This window comes from Uloborus diversus, chromosome 10, assembly GCF_026930045.1.
Source record: "Uloborus diversus isolate 005 chromosome 10, Udiv.v.3.1, whole genome shotgun sequence".
Classification (NCBI taxonomy): Eukaryota; Metazoa; Arthropoda; class Arachnida; order Araneae; family Uloboridae; genus Uloborus; species Uloborus diversus.
In genome coordinates, this window is record NC_072740.1 from 18,815,289 (window position 1) to 18,831,903 (window position 16,615).

Genomic DNA, 16,615 nt, shown 5'->3' on the forward strand with positions numbered 1-16,615 from the left:
TGAGCTCACATCTTAGAAGAAATGTTAGAATGTTCTATTAATTGAGCTGTGTAGGCTGACACAAGAATCTATTTTCAAAATAATTATCCATAATACATATACACGCAACACACACACACATATATGTATATTGAAACCACATTATAGAGGAGAATTAAAATAAGAATAAACCACAAGCCCAAAGATGTGCAGTCAAACAATTAAGCCAGGTAAATATTATATAAACACAAATAAAAAAATGGCAAGCAGACGAGGATACATAACAAAATAGATTTAAAAAAATTAAGTAGATGAAACCAGAACTCCTCAGCAGTGGAAGCTTGATCCTAGGGTCAAAAGACGAAAAAATTACACTAAAAACTAAATGGAGGATATCCAGTTCCGAGAAAACTACCATTCAGGAATACATTGAACTAAACCTATCACATGTGAAAAATGAATGCAGATTTTTGGAACTAAGACCTAAAACTATACACTGGGGGTTTTGTCTCTGATATTAGAAGCCAAAGGCTATCAATAATAATACTCCATTGTACCACCAGCAAAAATAGGTAAGACTTTTGAATCTTCACACTTTCAGCACTATGCTTTAATCAACTAAGCTATATGACCTTTCTCATGTGGCGCTATTCATTAAAGCAATACTTCATTAAAACAAAAACAGAATGACCAATTTTTTTTTTCCAAAAACCACCTCAAAAAGAGTTGTCTGCTTACTATTTGCCAAAAGCAGTGAAAAAAAAATCATTAAAATGATGCCTTACATATGAAGTTTAAGAAACTATTTAGGAAGTTATGGCACTGTAACAAAATACACCTTAGAGAAATAGTATATATGATGTTTGTTTTGATATTCCAGAAAGATTAATAATTTTTACAAGCATCTACACAACTACTGTTAATGCATCTACTGTAAAGTGCTTAAATAATGAAAATCAATTTTTCTTTCAAAGAACAGCAAACTAAAATAAAAGTGAAAATAAAAAGTATGCTACATGTATTAAATTTATAACATGAAAAATACTATTAAACTTACTAAGCGAAAACTGCACCAATCAGCCACAAAATTTCTGCTACGAAATAAGCGCTCAACTGAAGTCCTTTTATAATCTCTTGGACATGGTGATCTATTTCGCAAAGGTTGTACTTCTCTTTCCAAATCTTCAAGATCTCGAGAAAACACATAAATACCACCAATTCGAACAACAACTCTGGATGTAGAAAATATCAGTATTAGAGAAAAAAAAAGGTTGTCAAGTACAGGATTAACTTTAAGTAAATTTTCAAAGTAAACAGAAACTTACCCTTCTTTTTCATTTGGGTTCAATGGTAGACGACCTCCGACATCTAAAGATGATACAACTTTAGTAATATAAATCTCACTGCTATCTTTCCAAAGGTTACCTTTAAAAACTTCCACAAGACGATTTAACCTGTCGGATCGGAACATATCATCAACATTCAAATTGAGGAATTTCATTTCTACTTCATATTGAGCCACACCTGTAAATAATACCCCACATTAGAATACAATAACTGAGAATAGTTATTATAAGCTTACTACTTAGTATGTTATATATCTATCAGAAAAACCTTTTACAAAAAAAAAAAACTTTTAGTAGAACATCAAATATACGAACTTTAAAAAAAAAAAATTAAGTTTGGTACAAAAAAAAAAAAAAAAAAAAAAAAAAAGACTGCAAAATGGAATAGTAAAAGAGAGCACTCAGCTGTTTTATGATTATATTATTAAATTCAAAAAGTAGGAAAAACTCGTTCTTCAGTATTAGGAAACGTGACAGCTGAAAATTTAATTAAACTCAAACAATATAGCAATGGCAGTCTGATTCAGAATATATACAGGGTGTTCTGTTTAAACCTGCAAGACCTTTATTTTCACAACTCTTAGTCCTAGATATATACTTCCAATTGCAAAAATGTTCAAAATCAGATGCAGAGTTAAGATATTGAAAGTTTGAAGTGAAAATAAAAGTGAGTTAAAAAATACAAAATTTAACTTTTTATACGGGCCCCAGGTTCTCTAGTTATATTTAGGGAAATAATTTCCATTGAAAAATAATTCCAACACAAAAATTTTTGAAATTAGTACGACCAATATTCACCGAGCTATGAAATGTAGCGTAGTGTGACTACACCACTTTTTACTCATTGTCAATAACACCTTTTGGGGGGAAATATAGCGGTTAAGAAGTGTTTAAAATCATACGTGTGCATAGAGTGAGGTTTTGCAAATTGTTCGAGGTTTTGCAGTACATTTTCGTGTATCATGTCATAACATTTGCATTTATTTTTGAATAGCAATGAAAAATAAAAATACCTTGTATTTCTTACTTTGGCGAGCTGTCATTCTTCTGAAAGAGCGATAAATTCCAGTCTCACCTTCTGCAAGTTCCCTGAAAACTTTGAATTTGAATATCTCCTTGAGTTTTGGTCGCACAAATGTCAAGTTTTCTGTGTCAGTTACAGGGCTTGTTTTAGTAGTTCTGCTGCCCTAGGGGATATTGACAAGTGCCGCCCACCTCCCATTGAATAATAATAATAATATAAAATAATAATATATTAATAAAATAAAAAAGTGGTAAAGTGCTTTAAAGAAAGTGAGTTCCAGTTAAATTCCAAACTGAGTTTTGCATATCCAAGCACTGGTACATACTAAAATTATCTTTTTTAACATTAAAGTAGTGCAACTTATGGCACTGAAACAGATATTAATACTTTTAAAAGACTTAAATCATGCAATTTGCCGCCTCTAAAATTAAAAATTGAACTTCTTGTTATATTTCGAACTACGTTTTGCATATCCAAGCACTGGTACACACTCTAAACTATTAATTTGTTCTACAATTGAAGCAGTGAATTCATGACGCAGAAACAGATATTCATACTTTTAAAAAATATGGTTCAATTTTGAAAATTGCCGCCCTAGGCGGCTGCCTAGGTCACCTACCCCAAGAGCTAGGCCTGGTCAGTTATAGTTTTCAATGGAGATTATTTCCCTAACTATAAGTTAGGGGACCTGGGGCCTGTATAAAAAGGTAATTTTTTTAACTTTTAACTCACTTTTATTTTCACTTTAAATTTTCAAAATCTTAACTTTGCATCTGATTTTGAACATTTTTGCAATTAGAAGTATACATCTAGTTATAACGGTTGCGAAAATATAGGTCTTGCAGGTTAAAACGGAACACCCTATATATATATACACTAAAGCAGGAGTTCTCAAACGGAGGGTTACGACCCCCAGGGTGGTCTTGGGATGTGCCGGGGGGGGGGGGGGGGTTGCGAGATGTGGAAGAAAAGTTAAAGAAAACTAATTTAATACAGCAAATACACAAAAAAGCACAAAAATGGGTCAAAAAATGTCATAAAACTACTGCAAGATTGTAAAATCAGTAAGGTCTACTGTCTCTTACTACAAAATAATTCAAGAGACAAAAATTCATGCTTATTTTACTATTTACTTGTGTTTCTAAGGTTAAAACTAAACCATTTGTGCAGTTTTTAGTTATTGTTTTGGGGTTTATATGGAGTTAAAACTTTGGGGGGTCGCCAAAATACTTAGTCTAAAAGTTTGAGAACCCCTGCACTAGAGATTAGTTGGGTTCAGCCAGGGCCTGAAGCGGGCTCTAGAATCTGAAAAAGGCTTTGGGCTTGGGCTCATGGTAAGACATTCATTTGTCAACCTTCCATTAGAGTTTTTTTTTTTAATTTATTTTTTTTTTTAATTTTACTTCACCGTAGAGTAAAAGAGCATGAAACTTAAAATGTGAGAAAAAAAAATTCACGTTTTGATAGTAGTATTTTTTTTCAGGACTTTCTTTGTGTAATTAACTTACAATATTTTTTACAAAATAAAATATTTATATAATATTAGCCTCATATGTAAATTTAATTTACAAAAAAACATGTCTTTATTACATGTTTGTTTGCGATTACTATTACAATATATAATGCAGTAATGCATCTGAAAAGACACGTTTTAACAAAATATTCTTCATATATAAAAATTAAAGAACAATTGTCAAAACAATCGCAGTTGCAATATAAGTACATATATTTGGTTGATGTAAAGCAATAGCTGAGACTGACATTTCATTAAACCATGTCGAACTCTAGTGGACTTGGTTTTGAGAGTTTTTCACTCCGGTTTGGGCTGTCTCAGATTTTGGCATGAGAGGATATCCCCCAGGCTCAGGCGGGCTCCGTTTAGAAATTTTCAGACTCCGAGTGGCTCGGGCTTTGAAAATTGAGCCTGAACTAATCTCTAATATACACACACATGAAAATGTATTAGATTGGCTTATTTTAGTTTATTTGTTTATTTTTTTAATTTTTGATTTTTTTTCGGGTTTAGTGATGTAGTCCACTAAAAGAGAAAGGGGAGAAAAAATGCACAATTTTTTTTCTGAAGATTTAACTAGGTTTACTTTGTATTTCATTTCTTACAAAATGGATAAGAAAATTAAAAACTCTTTTCAATTTGATTTTGTAACCCACATCTTAAGGTCAGTGAAATAATTACATGCATTATTTGTTGATAGCTTATTGTAAAATTGAAATTCGAAATAGAACAATCAATATACTAGAGCATATTTAACAATCACTGTGTTCCGCATATTTTCTAATATTTAATGCAAGAAATAATACAATTATAAACAGCACAACATTTATATACCATTCTACAAAATTGAAAAAAATGCCAGAAGATATATGAGAGCTCACATTAAAGGTCGAGATTCACGGTCGCCACTCGCCACGTGGCGACCTAGTTTGAAAAAGTGGCGACCTAAAAAAACATGTCCTCAGTCACCATTTTCCCCCCTGTTGTTCATAGAAAAAAAATCTTGGGATGAACAGGCATTATGCACAAACTCAAGAAGGTGGAAGAAAAGAAATTGCTTTGGAAGCACATGCCTGAGGATAAATACATCAAGAAAGATTGTTTTTTGACCAGAACAGCATTACAGTTACGTGTGAAACATAGACGCCATATTTGGTCACTCTCAAGATGGAAATAGGCAAAGAACTTAAGTGCTTAAGTTTGCAAAAACAAAGCAGAATTTTATGTTTACTCAAATGCAAACTAAAAAAAATGACCCGAAATGCGCTGTAAAGCATTTTATTTATTTCTTTATTTTTATTATTTAAAAGTTTTCTTAAGAAATGAAAAATTTTGTACTTAAAATTTCATCTTATCCTCATTGCATTGGATGCTAATGTGCTAAAAGCTATAACAGTTCAATTAAACTGATGTTTAATGAGGATTTTACATTTTATAATTATTTTTATGCTACAAAATTCAAAAACCTAAATCTTAATTTTTAGCGTAGTCGCCATATTTGGTCACTTAAAAGATGGAAGTAGACAAGATTCTTTAAGTGCCTAAGTTCCCAAAAATAGATTTGGAAGTCTATTGCAATAGAATGCAAACTATTGAACATTCCGCAAAATGTGCTGTATTTTTTCCCCATGGATAATTAATTATTTTCTTGAAAAACACAATTTTTTTTCTTCAGAATATTATTTTATCCATATTGCTTGGACAATAATGTGCTAAAAACTGACTCTTTCATGTAAATTATTGTTTTTTGAGGGTTTTTAATTATTAAAATTAATTTCATATCTTGAATTTTTTGTGTAGTCACCATATTTGGTCATTTACAAGATAGAAGCAGACAAGACTATTTAATTGATTAAGTTTCTTAAAACAGAATTGGATGCCTCAGTGCAAATTACTGAAAATAACATAAAAAGGACCAGAAATTATGTTTTTTTTTTCTTCAAAAGTAGTTAGTTTCTGGAAAAGTGAAATTTTATCAGAAAAATAGTATTTTTTGTAAATTTCATCTGAAATGTAGTTTTCTGCAGACTTTTCATTGATTTATTCAGGCTTGGATCTATAAACTTTGGGTCCCCTTACAACAAAATCTGTAGGGCCCCTCCCCAGAGGCCAGCCGTGTATATTTGTAACGTTAATAAGCTTTAGTGCTAGTTTGTTTCCAATTTTCTTCAATTTTTTGAACCATTGCGTCCCTTAAGGACGTGAGCCTTCTCGCATAGTGGAGTCTGCGGGTATGCAGATCCAGGCCTGGATTTAGTTATCTATTTATTTTAGAAAAAAAAAATGTATGTTTATAGCTTTTAAAATGCAATTCTGTGACATTCTATTTATTTGTTTTTTCATGAAAGTAGTGAAAACTCCTCTACCATTTTGTACTTCAAAATTTGGTGACAGTGGTGGCCACCAAGTTTTTTGGGTGTAGTGACCACTGGCCACTTAGAAATTTTCTGAATCTTGCCCTTTAGCTCACATGTAATAATGATTAATACTAGAGTGTGAGCCTCTTTGTTCAAAAGGTAGAAAGTGGATGCCAACATGACAAAGAACCTAGTGGTCAAATGAATGTCGGCAAGAGAAAATGTATTTGGTGTCTTTCTTGCCCCATTCGACGTTTATACCAGTTAATGAACCTTAATACTACACTATTGTAAGATGTGTTACTATCAGAATATTTTGAAGCATTTCATTCAAAGTGTTGTTTGTTACATACAATATACAAACAGCTCAGTTATGACATCCAGAGGCTGTCAGTAACTGTGTGAAGTACTACCTTAGCCCTGGGTTAAGGGTGGTAACTTAATGCTAAATACCTTAGTTTTTCCCTTTGATTTCAAGTTGAATGCACCATCATTTGTAGTCTATTGCTGGTGTGCTATTTTTATTTTAGCTACCATTTTGTTGGCATTCTCAGGTTCAATGAACTGATATCTTCCTAAAACTCGACTATTGACTGATCCACACTAATGAATCCATAACAAGAACAAAACTGCAGTCTCTGGATGTCATAACCAGGCTGTCAGTAAATTGTATGTAGTTCTACTTCAGCCCTGGCTTAAGGGTGGTAACTTACCGCTAAATACTATACGCTCATCATTTTCAACATCAAGTTTCGTAAGACCTCATTTGGAGTATGCTGTTCAGTTTTGGTCTCCTTATCTTAAGAAAGATATTAATGTATTGGAAAGGAAACAAAGGCGGATTACAAGGCTAATAAATGAACTTTCTCATTTAGACTATAATTCCAGGCTTAGAAGGCTAAAAATTTACAGTCTTGAGCAAAGAAGAGACCGAGGGGACATGATTCAGTTGTTTAAATTTATTAAAATGAAAGATGTTACAGGGCTGAAGTTTAGCACTGAAAACAGGACAAGGGGTCATTGTTTTAAGCTATATTTAAATCTCAGGCTGACATGGATATTAGGAAAAATTATTATTATAGCAGGGTAGTGGAACCTTGGAGCAGCTTACCGGAAGAGGTGGTAATGAGCACGGGAGTAGATAGTTTTAAGAGGGCCATTGATCTTCACTAGGGATTGCAAATTGACTAGGACCATTCTAGCTGGGCCCAGAGCCTGTTGCTGGTCGTCACTTTTGTATTTGTATTTTAAATATATATTTCACTTTTAGCTGCTCATTAAAACTAAAACTAAGTATCATACTAATAGCACCAGTTCTCAAAATCTTCAGAATATACAAAATATTAATTTAAAAAAAAATGTTTATGTACTAACTTGTCAAACTAATATCTTCAAGTGAAGAGTTAAATACTTGACTGAAATTGATGGTTTAATTTTCAAATCTTGCAATCCGAAACACTTTCTTGTAAACAGTCTCAAAATATCCCTAAAGCGCATTACAATTCTTATCTTTTCTTCATGAGAGCTAATTTTTTTTTCCCTTTTATCAAAACTGATTGTTTCAACAGACCAGAGTGTTTTAATAGAATTGGAAGAAGGTCAGTAGAAGATTTCAAAAAGAAGAAGGGATAAAAGATAACATTCATCAATTAAAAATCCCATTGTTTAATTGTAATGAAAATGGATTTGTACAGCTATTGAGAAATCATACAATTGACTTTCTATCTCTTTATCTTCCTTTAAACTCACATAAAGTATTGAAAACTACTAGTGTGTGATTTGTATAGATGAATAATAAACTCCTCACTCAGAGAGCTAAGATTTTTCGTGAGTCCAATCCTAAACTAGATTTCAAGTCCAAACTTATAAGGGGCATTCAAATGAAACCAGGTCACTAGCGTAAAGTTACGGCAGCGATTTCATTAACTCAAAAATAGTTGGCAAAACTGTTGGCACATTTATCCCATTGCAACACTAGGTAGTCAATTCCATCTTTGAAGAAGCTAGCAGGTTGCTATCGGATCCAGGACTGAACCCAGTCACACACTTTGTCGTCCATTGTGATATCCGCGATATCCGGTGTGTCGTCTGCGAATACCTTGTTTCAGAGGTCCAAAAACATGAAAGTCACACAGTGAAAGGTGTGCACAGTGAAAGGGTGCACGGTGGATGTTCCAGCTCCAGGGTTTCCCACCGAAACTGTTGCAATGTCGTCTTCATCGCATTGGCAGAAAGCTGCCGACACGGCGACATTGTCGCAGAATGAGAGAGTGTGTGTGCAGAAAAATTTTGTACTAAGGAGGGAAAAATGGGAGGGGGGGGGGGGAGGGGAAAGGTCAACAATAAAATTATTCTGCAGAACAATACCAAAGGATAGCTGTTTCACGGTAAAAAATGTAACTCGACTATGAATTAAGGAAAAGGCCTGATTTTCTGCGGAAAATAAAATAATCGCGACATTCAAAAAAAAAAAAAAAAAACTTTGGCGAGCGCCAAATTGAACGATCATTGATGATTGTGGTAGTCTGCAATATCGGAGATCAGGAGGTATGGCATGGATGGAAACCAGTTCTAACCAGAACTTTTCACCCCTGCAGCGATTTTAAAGCAACCCTGGGTTGATGGTTGATCAAAGAAGAGTGGCTGGCAACGCACATGTTTGTGTTTGTGTGAAAGACTTATGCCGACTTGCTTTTTTTCACCTCTGTTGGAAAAACAAATTTAAGCATTTAAAAAATTGCTTATTTAGGGTTGGGTGTCACAGGTTGCAGCAACAGAAAACAGATGGAGTACTTGATAAATTGTGTGGTATTTTGGGCTGACCAATCATTATTCAGATAGGGGTGCTTACATGAATAAAAATCTTCTCTCTTTGGAGGAATTATAGATTTTTTTTTTCTAAATGCATATTCTAATTAAATTCTTTTTTCTTTGTATGGAAAGGGAACTTTTGTTTGCTCCAGTACTTGATTTAAATTCTTTTTTTCACATGAAGGAGAGGGAAGGGATGCCCAGCCAGGGGGGGGGGTGTCATAGTGCAGACTGAGACATTAAAATTTGTAAGGAGGGGAGGAGTTGTTTTGAGGGGTATTTTTTTCATTGGGGGGAAGGGTCTCCACAATATTGAAGGGAGTGCGCCCTTGCCCTTAAGGTGGGGGGGGGGGGCACTCCCGGGGTGGGATTTCTTTTTGCTTTAGTATTTTAATAAAATCCTATTTTTTTCTGGGGGGGGGGTTGAATTTTCAATTTGTTCTGACTAAAATTTAATGTTTTTTAATTAAATTTATTTTCCTTTTGGGGAGAGGAGGATACTTTGTTTATAATCTTGTGTATTGCTTATATTATTATTATTATTTTTTTTTAATGGGATGGTGCCCTTTATTTATTCATTTTTTTCTCCAACTCGCATGCAGTTTTAGTTTTTTTTTTAAACTGTAATGCATATTTTAATTAAATTCATTTTCCTTTTAAGGGGAGGGGGAAACTTCATTTTAATTGTGTAAAATGTATATTTTGATTAATTTTTTATGGGAGGAGGAGGGGTGATCCTTATTTATTTTTTCCAATCACATGCATGTTTTAGTTTTTTGCGGGGGGAGGGGGGGAGCCCACCGAGCTGTAATGAATATTTTAATTAAAAATTATTTTTTTTTCGGATCTTATTTCTTTGAGTATTGAATAGATGTTGCATTTGTGTTTTTCTGGTATTAAGAACTACAGATAAGTAAGTGCTAAGAGATTAAGACTGAAAACTTAAATATGAGAGTGGCATCTCTGTTTAAACAATCACCCCCTGCTACAATATAATAATTTACACTAGCATATTACATAAATTAGCATAATAATTTACATTGCTTTTGGTTAGATTTGCTTTTTTTCTCCATTTACCAATTGCTGTTACCATGGTGTTAATATTTACCATATAGATTTAGCTCAAGGTCACTCTTTTCCCCCCTAGTCAAAACTGAAAATCTGTTGGAAGCCCTGATACTGAGCTTTAATGCTTTTCATTTTTGTATAAATGAATTTACCTAAACAAGAAGTTGTGTTAAATTCGTTAATAAATAAATAAATTTTTCACTTATGAAATGAATTGCACTTTAGTTTGTCCACTAGTTCATTTTTCACTTCACGGAGCATTCTTGCAGAAAGAAATTGGGTCCAGAAAATTTGTCGCAGAAAGTATAATAAAATTCTGCCACGGGGTGGACGCCTTTGGACAACATGCCTGTCCATTTCGACTGAATGGCTCATCTAAGGCTCTGTAGAGTGGCTTGATAACACTAGGCATTGATGGTGGTTCCCTGTTTCAGGAACTTGACAAGCAGCGGGTCCAGGGAGTGAGCAACCTCCCTCTTAGTGGGCCCTTGTGGTAAAAAAGGACATGTTTGTAGTGGACGATAACTTGTGTGACCACCTTCTCTTTGTCCTTAAACCACACTCACTGTGCAACATGAAACGTTGTGCAAGCGTCATTCTCTCTACCAATATATGGTGTCTCCATACATGCAGTTATGTGGCATCATCTAACGTCTAATGTGAAGTTAGACGCACTGACCTGGTTTCATTTGAATGAACCTTACACTTTGTAATTAAGTGCAATCCACGAAGAAAACAAGACCTTAATATGAAATCCTATGGAAGTAATTTTTGCATTTCATGTTCTGGATAGTTTGACATCCAGACGATTCTGAGCTAATTTATAAATTCAACATCAAAATAAAAAACTCTATTAAAATTAACAGCACATTTATTTTCTGTTTTAGTAGCTGTTAATAATTCAATAAATCTTATGCTTACAATTTTACATTATATGCTCATTATCAAAGGATTAGGAAGCAAAATTATCATCTGGAGCATGCATGACACAAGCTCATTTTAATGAGTAACACCATTATTCCTCAAATTATAATAGCATTTACGGGATAAGAAGTTTAGAAAAGGACATGAAAAGAGACTTGACTAATTTAACAATCAGCCTTCAGTTCAATTTGTTTAATATGAATGAACAATAGATATAAAACAGTATCAATGTAGAATATGATACTCTACTTTTAAACACTTTTAGGAGGCATGCATATGAATTATTTTAATGCATAACTTAGTCTAGCAGCTTGCTCTGAAATCTAAAAAAAAATGAATAAAATAAATAAATATAACAAAGAATTATATATGCAACTACTTATACTTACTTGATCGTGGTTCCACTTCCAGTTTCATAATTTTTCGAGACGTTTCATAGGTATTTTTATTTAAAGCAACAATCTTCAAAAAAAAAAAAATATATATATATACAATAATAAATTTATAACTAAATAATAAATGAACAAAATTGTTCATTTTATTCAATACACCAATTTTTTAAAAATATATAATTTCAAATGCAACAAACAGGATTGTTTAACTAATCTTCTGCATAAAAAGCAACAAATATAACAAACTTCAATTATGTACAGTTAGTCATATTACGCTGACAACAAAACCATTTAATATTTGCATAAATTTTTATAAATTCAATTTGTGATGACTTTTAAGGTATTTAATTTAGGTAATCATCAATCACCTTAAAACGGATGGTGAACCCAGCTTCTGATTTTCAAAGGAGTCACTATTTAAATATGACCGCACAAATCAGAATGTGGTTACAAGATTAATATTTGAGCACAAATAGGCAACACAGATCTGGAGGGTGGGAGAGATACAACCCCAATAGCAACCAAAGATAGCCTAAAACTACATTTTGGGGGCTTTAATTTGGGGAAATTATGGGGTGAAAACCCCAGTCCCTTATCTGTGCCTGAATCATCCTCCTCTCCCCCATAGGGCTTAAGAATTGGCTGACTGGAAAGAACTGACTGGAGTGAAGTTTCAAGTGGAGTTCTTCAAGAATCAGTTTTAGGACATCTTTTCTTAAGAATTTTTGCAGATGATATTAATGATAATATTTCTGGAAACATGAATTGTTGTGCTGATGATGTCAAAGTTATGGGGATTGTGGAAAATAAAGAGTAGGTGAAACAGCTTCAAGAGGATTTGAATCACATTACTAAGGGTGCGCAAGTAACCGTGATCAACCAAAAACGTTTGATGAAGCATTGGTGGGTGAGCAACGGTTAGTAACCGCTGACGTCATTAGCTGTCAAGTGATTAACTGACCTGTAGCTACCAGTTGAAATTGCCAAACGTAAGCTCAGTGAGTAGATAAGTAGAACATGTTAATGTTGGGGGGTCAAGTGTTACATTTGAGTCACGGAAATGGTCGTACAAGTTATTTACAGGGTTGAATCAATAGTCAGGCAGAAAATTTTATTGATTTGGATGTCTCAAGGAAATCAGGACTTCAAGTTTAGTCAACGAGTGCAGCACTACAAGTAACAAAGCCAATAGAATGCTTGGGTTTATCAATAGATCTATTTCAAACAAATCTAATAAAGTTCTGGCATTATACAGAAGTTTGGCAAGACCTCATTTGGAGTATGCTATTCACTTTGGCCTCCTTATATCAAGGAAAGAAATCATTTATTCAAAAGGGATCAAAGAAGGTCTACTGGGCTAGTAAGGGGGCTTATAGATTTAGACTGTGCTACCAGATGTATAGCCTGGAGCAAAGGAGAGTCAAAGAGGATGTGATTCAGCTGTTTAACTTTATCAAAATGAAAGATGCTAGCGAGTTAAATTTTTGCACAGAAAGCAGAACAAGGGGTCATTGTTTTAAGCTATTAAAATCTCCAGCTAACCTTTAAATTAGGAAAAATTACCACTTTAGTAGTGTTGGGGGTACTCGAAACAGCTTACTAGAAGAGGCTGTAATGAGCAAGGGGGTGATAGCTTTAAGAAGGCCATTGATCTTCATTGGGGACTAATAAACTGATTAGGACCAGCCTATCTGGCCAGAGAGCCTGCTGCTGGCCATCACATTTGTATTTGTGAAAAGAAAATAAAAGAGTCAAAATTAATTGTAGGCAAATGAATTCAAAAATACAATTTTTAAAAAAAAATTAAGAAGAAAAAGATTTATTTTGAAAAGTTTGATGATCAATCTATATTTGAGAGTAAGAACCTGTTACATACCTCTATTTCTACAAGTCCTGAGTCTTCAGCAGATCCATAAAGAAAAGCATCACTTGAGTTTTCAGGGTGATGACAGAACATCCAATTTGGTAAATCTGGCATGTCTAACAATGAAGCACTATATTCCAATTGATCCCCTGTTTAAAAAGAACACAAAAGCATAAACAAAAGTATACATTTTTCCTACTTTAAAACAATTTTGAGCTTTAAAAAAAACAACAGCTAAAGCAGCATGAAGTAATTTCTTTTGAATACAGGTGGTAATGGAAAGCCAGTTTATACAGAGAAATCTATGTATTTATGTCTGTGAGCAAAACAAAATACATATTTTTTCAATACTTGATGTTTTGAATTTTATACACATTATAACAAGTTGCTAAAATAGCCAAAGATAGGCGTTTTCTGTTTGTAAATTTTTATTAAATTCAAATTTTAAAAACAGCAATGGAAGGACATTTTTGGACATAATTTTCACTCTATCATATTTCCCCCAAAGTTCAAGTGAACTATAAAAGGGAAAAATCTGAAAAAAATTGGAAATCTTACAGGAGTTTTTAATCTTTATGGTTTGACACAGAGCCGTGTCCAAGGGAAGGGTTTTAGGGGTTAAACCCCTCCCATTGAAAGAAAAAAATCAATGAATCATTAAACAATTTTCTAAAATGTATTTTAAGTTTTAATTAATTTTAGAGTTAAACTCTGATACAGTATTCACCCTCTTTAATATTTCCCATGTTTAACAATTAGCATTTTCCTCAATTGTAGGATTCCCAAGCCTATTCGCTTCTAAGTACTTGAAAAAATTAACAAAGGAGGAATGGCTGAAGAGTCCGGCAATGCTGTAAGCATGCAGGGGAAAATTATTTAAAAGAATATTAGACAATTGACGTAACCCCCCCCCCTCCAAAAAAAAAAAACTTAGGGACAGGGAAAATGGTTACTTTGCTTACTGTTAGATTTTTTATGGTACGCCTTTAGTGTTGGATGAATTAGTCGTTTCACACATTAGAAAAATGTTTCTATGCGAAACAGCAATTTCTTTTAAATAAAATTTTTATTTTCATTAAATTCCTGTTCAATGTTATTTGATGGAAAAACAAAAGAAAAAAAAAGAAAGAAACTAGCATTAGGTGGCATAAAAGAAACATGTGTGCTTTTACAAAAAGTTCAACTGTACAAATAAGATTTCATTTCAAAAAAAAAAAAAAAACTATATAAGAAAAAAAAAAGTCTAGTTATCGAACTAAACTGAACTATTCAACACGCGTAGTTAGTTTTCCTTTGATAACGTAAGTTACTAACGTAAAAAGTTTCAACCCCTTCCTTTATGAAATCCTGGACACGGGCCTGGTTTGACATCTATTTTTTTAAAATAATTATTTTAAGCACAAAAATTATGTACGTGTAAATGATAACTGAATGACAATAATGGAAGTACAAGAAGTACTAAGTAATGAAACTTGATAAATTTCAATTTATAATCCTTTATTCAGTTACTAAAGCATTCTGAACTTGATTATTATGTTTTTAAAAAATAATTTTTTTTAAAATTACACACAAAAAAGATAATTAGACACCACTGAAGTATTCTATATTTACTAATTCCATGCATCTGATGCTTTTAAAAAGCTTTTACATGCATATTTCTTTTCAAAAAATTCAGAGAAAGATCTGGAAACTATACTGCCTTAGACAGATAAACAACAGTATCTACAAGTTTTTTGTTTTCTATATTTTTACAATTTTATCTTACTTTAGTTCTATTGTTTTAACAAGTTAATTTGGATCTTGCTGAAAATAAAGCATGAAACAAACTTCAAAATTGAAATATTTTACTTATGTTTGTGGGAAATCAAAAATGTGTTTCTTGAAATAACTCCAAAACTCATTTTTGTAGATACTGCTATTTACCTCTCTACTACGTTTTGCAGATATACTGACATTAACCTGCTCATGGCAATATGCTATGAGCCAAACGTGCAAAAAAATTCTTTAAACCTTGTATTCTAGTGATGGAAGTACATACTTTCAGATTTCCAAACCAGTAATCACATTTATTCAAAACATTTCAAATTAAAATAATTCAATTGTGTAAAATGATGAAGTAAAAACAAGCTAATTTTTAATCATCAGGAATGGAATAGGGTATGCAATCTATTACATTCAAAACTGATATAGCATACCACGTAAGAATTCTGGGAACCAGTCATGATTAATGGGTATAAAAAAAGCTTCGGAGGAACGGACTTTCCTGGGTGCAGATACATATAAATCTGAAAAAAGAAAAAGAAACAAAGAAAATGAGTATAAAATATTAAACTGATCCCAGTCATATAATAAAAGAAAGGAGTACCCAAACCAGGCATCAGCAACCATTTTTGGAAAAGTATCTTTGGAAAAGGAATTTTTACACTTTTCAACTAAAATGCAATTATTAAGACTTTTGTTTATTTCTTGTTAACATACATACGCATTGTCACCTCAGAGCAACAGTAGGATATCTTGGTGCTTTTTCTGGGATTAAATGTCTTAGGGTTGCTCTGAGGCAACAATATAAATTTTCTATTTTACAGTTAAAATCCTGATACAACAAGTGTCAGGGGATGCAAATTTTATTCCTTGAACCAGGAATTTTCTTTTAATGTAATTCAAGCAATGTAACAAAAATTAAATCTTGACTGAAAATTTCTTTCATTGTATTGGTTATTCATTGTAAGAGGATTTCAGAGTATATATCAAAGGTCAGTTTTTGTATTTTGGAGCCAAAATACCATCCTGGATTAAAAGTACATTACTTTTGCATTAGACAGTGCCAGATTTAGGGGGAATATACCCCCCTCCCTCAAATTTTTCTTTGAAAATCAAAAAAAAAAAAAAAAATTGAAGGAGATTTTGGAACGTAAGGATTGCAGTTTCAAGATTCACCCTGGCTAAAAAAAACGAAGATTCGGCACTAGCGCAAGTCAGTACATTATTCATCAACTGACTTAGGTACGACAAGTCAAAAATAGTCAGCAAATACTTTGGTTCTTACTCTGTTGCAAAGGAATGCTTTCAAGATAATCAGAAATAGTAGAATTATTTTAAATTTGAATAAACCCTGTTTTTAATCAAAGCTAGTGGAATAGTCATGGGGAAGCAGTTAGATAGCATCCCCATGCTTTTTATTTTAATACTAGTGTCTCCCCCCCCCCCTCTCTTTTTCTTTCTTAAACAGTCCAGTTTTCAAAATAATGTTGAAACATGTCATTAAAAGTTTAAGGATCAGATGCTAAACGGCGATAATTATATAAAACTAGTTACAATATTTGAAGCAATCCTATTT

At 32.9% G+C, this 16,615-nt stretch overlaps 1 protein-coding gene across 1 annotated transcript in view; it reads right to left on the bottom strand.

Annotated features, from left to right (window-relative positions):
• LOC129231679 (epsilon-sarcoglycan-like) overlaps positions 1 to 16,615 on the bottom strand; it is a 28,461-nt gene that overhangs the window by 9,896 nt on the left and 1,950 nt on the right. Inside the window, exons 2-5 of the mRNA XM_054866042.1 lie at positions 13,291 to 13,427; positions 11,412 to 11,484; positions 1,305 to 1,503; positions 1,037 to 1,211 (exon numbers count right to left, since the gene is read on the bottom strand). Of these exons, the coding sequence (XP_054722017.1) occupies positions 1,037 to 1,211; positions 1,305 to 1,503; positions 11,412 to 11,484; positions 13,291 to 13,427 (584 nt within the window). The remainder of the gene's footprint in view (positions 1 to 1,036; positions 1,212 to 1,304; positions 1,504 to 11,411; positions 11,485 to 13,290; positions 13,428 to 16,615) is intronic.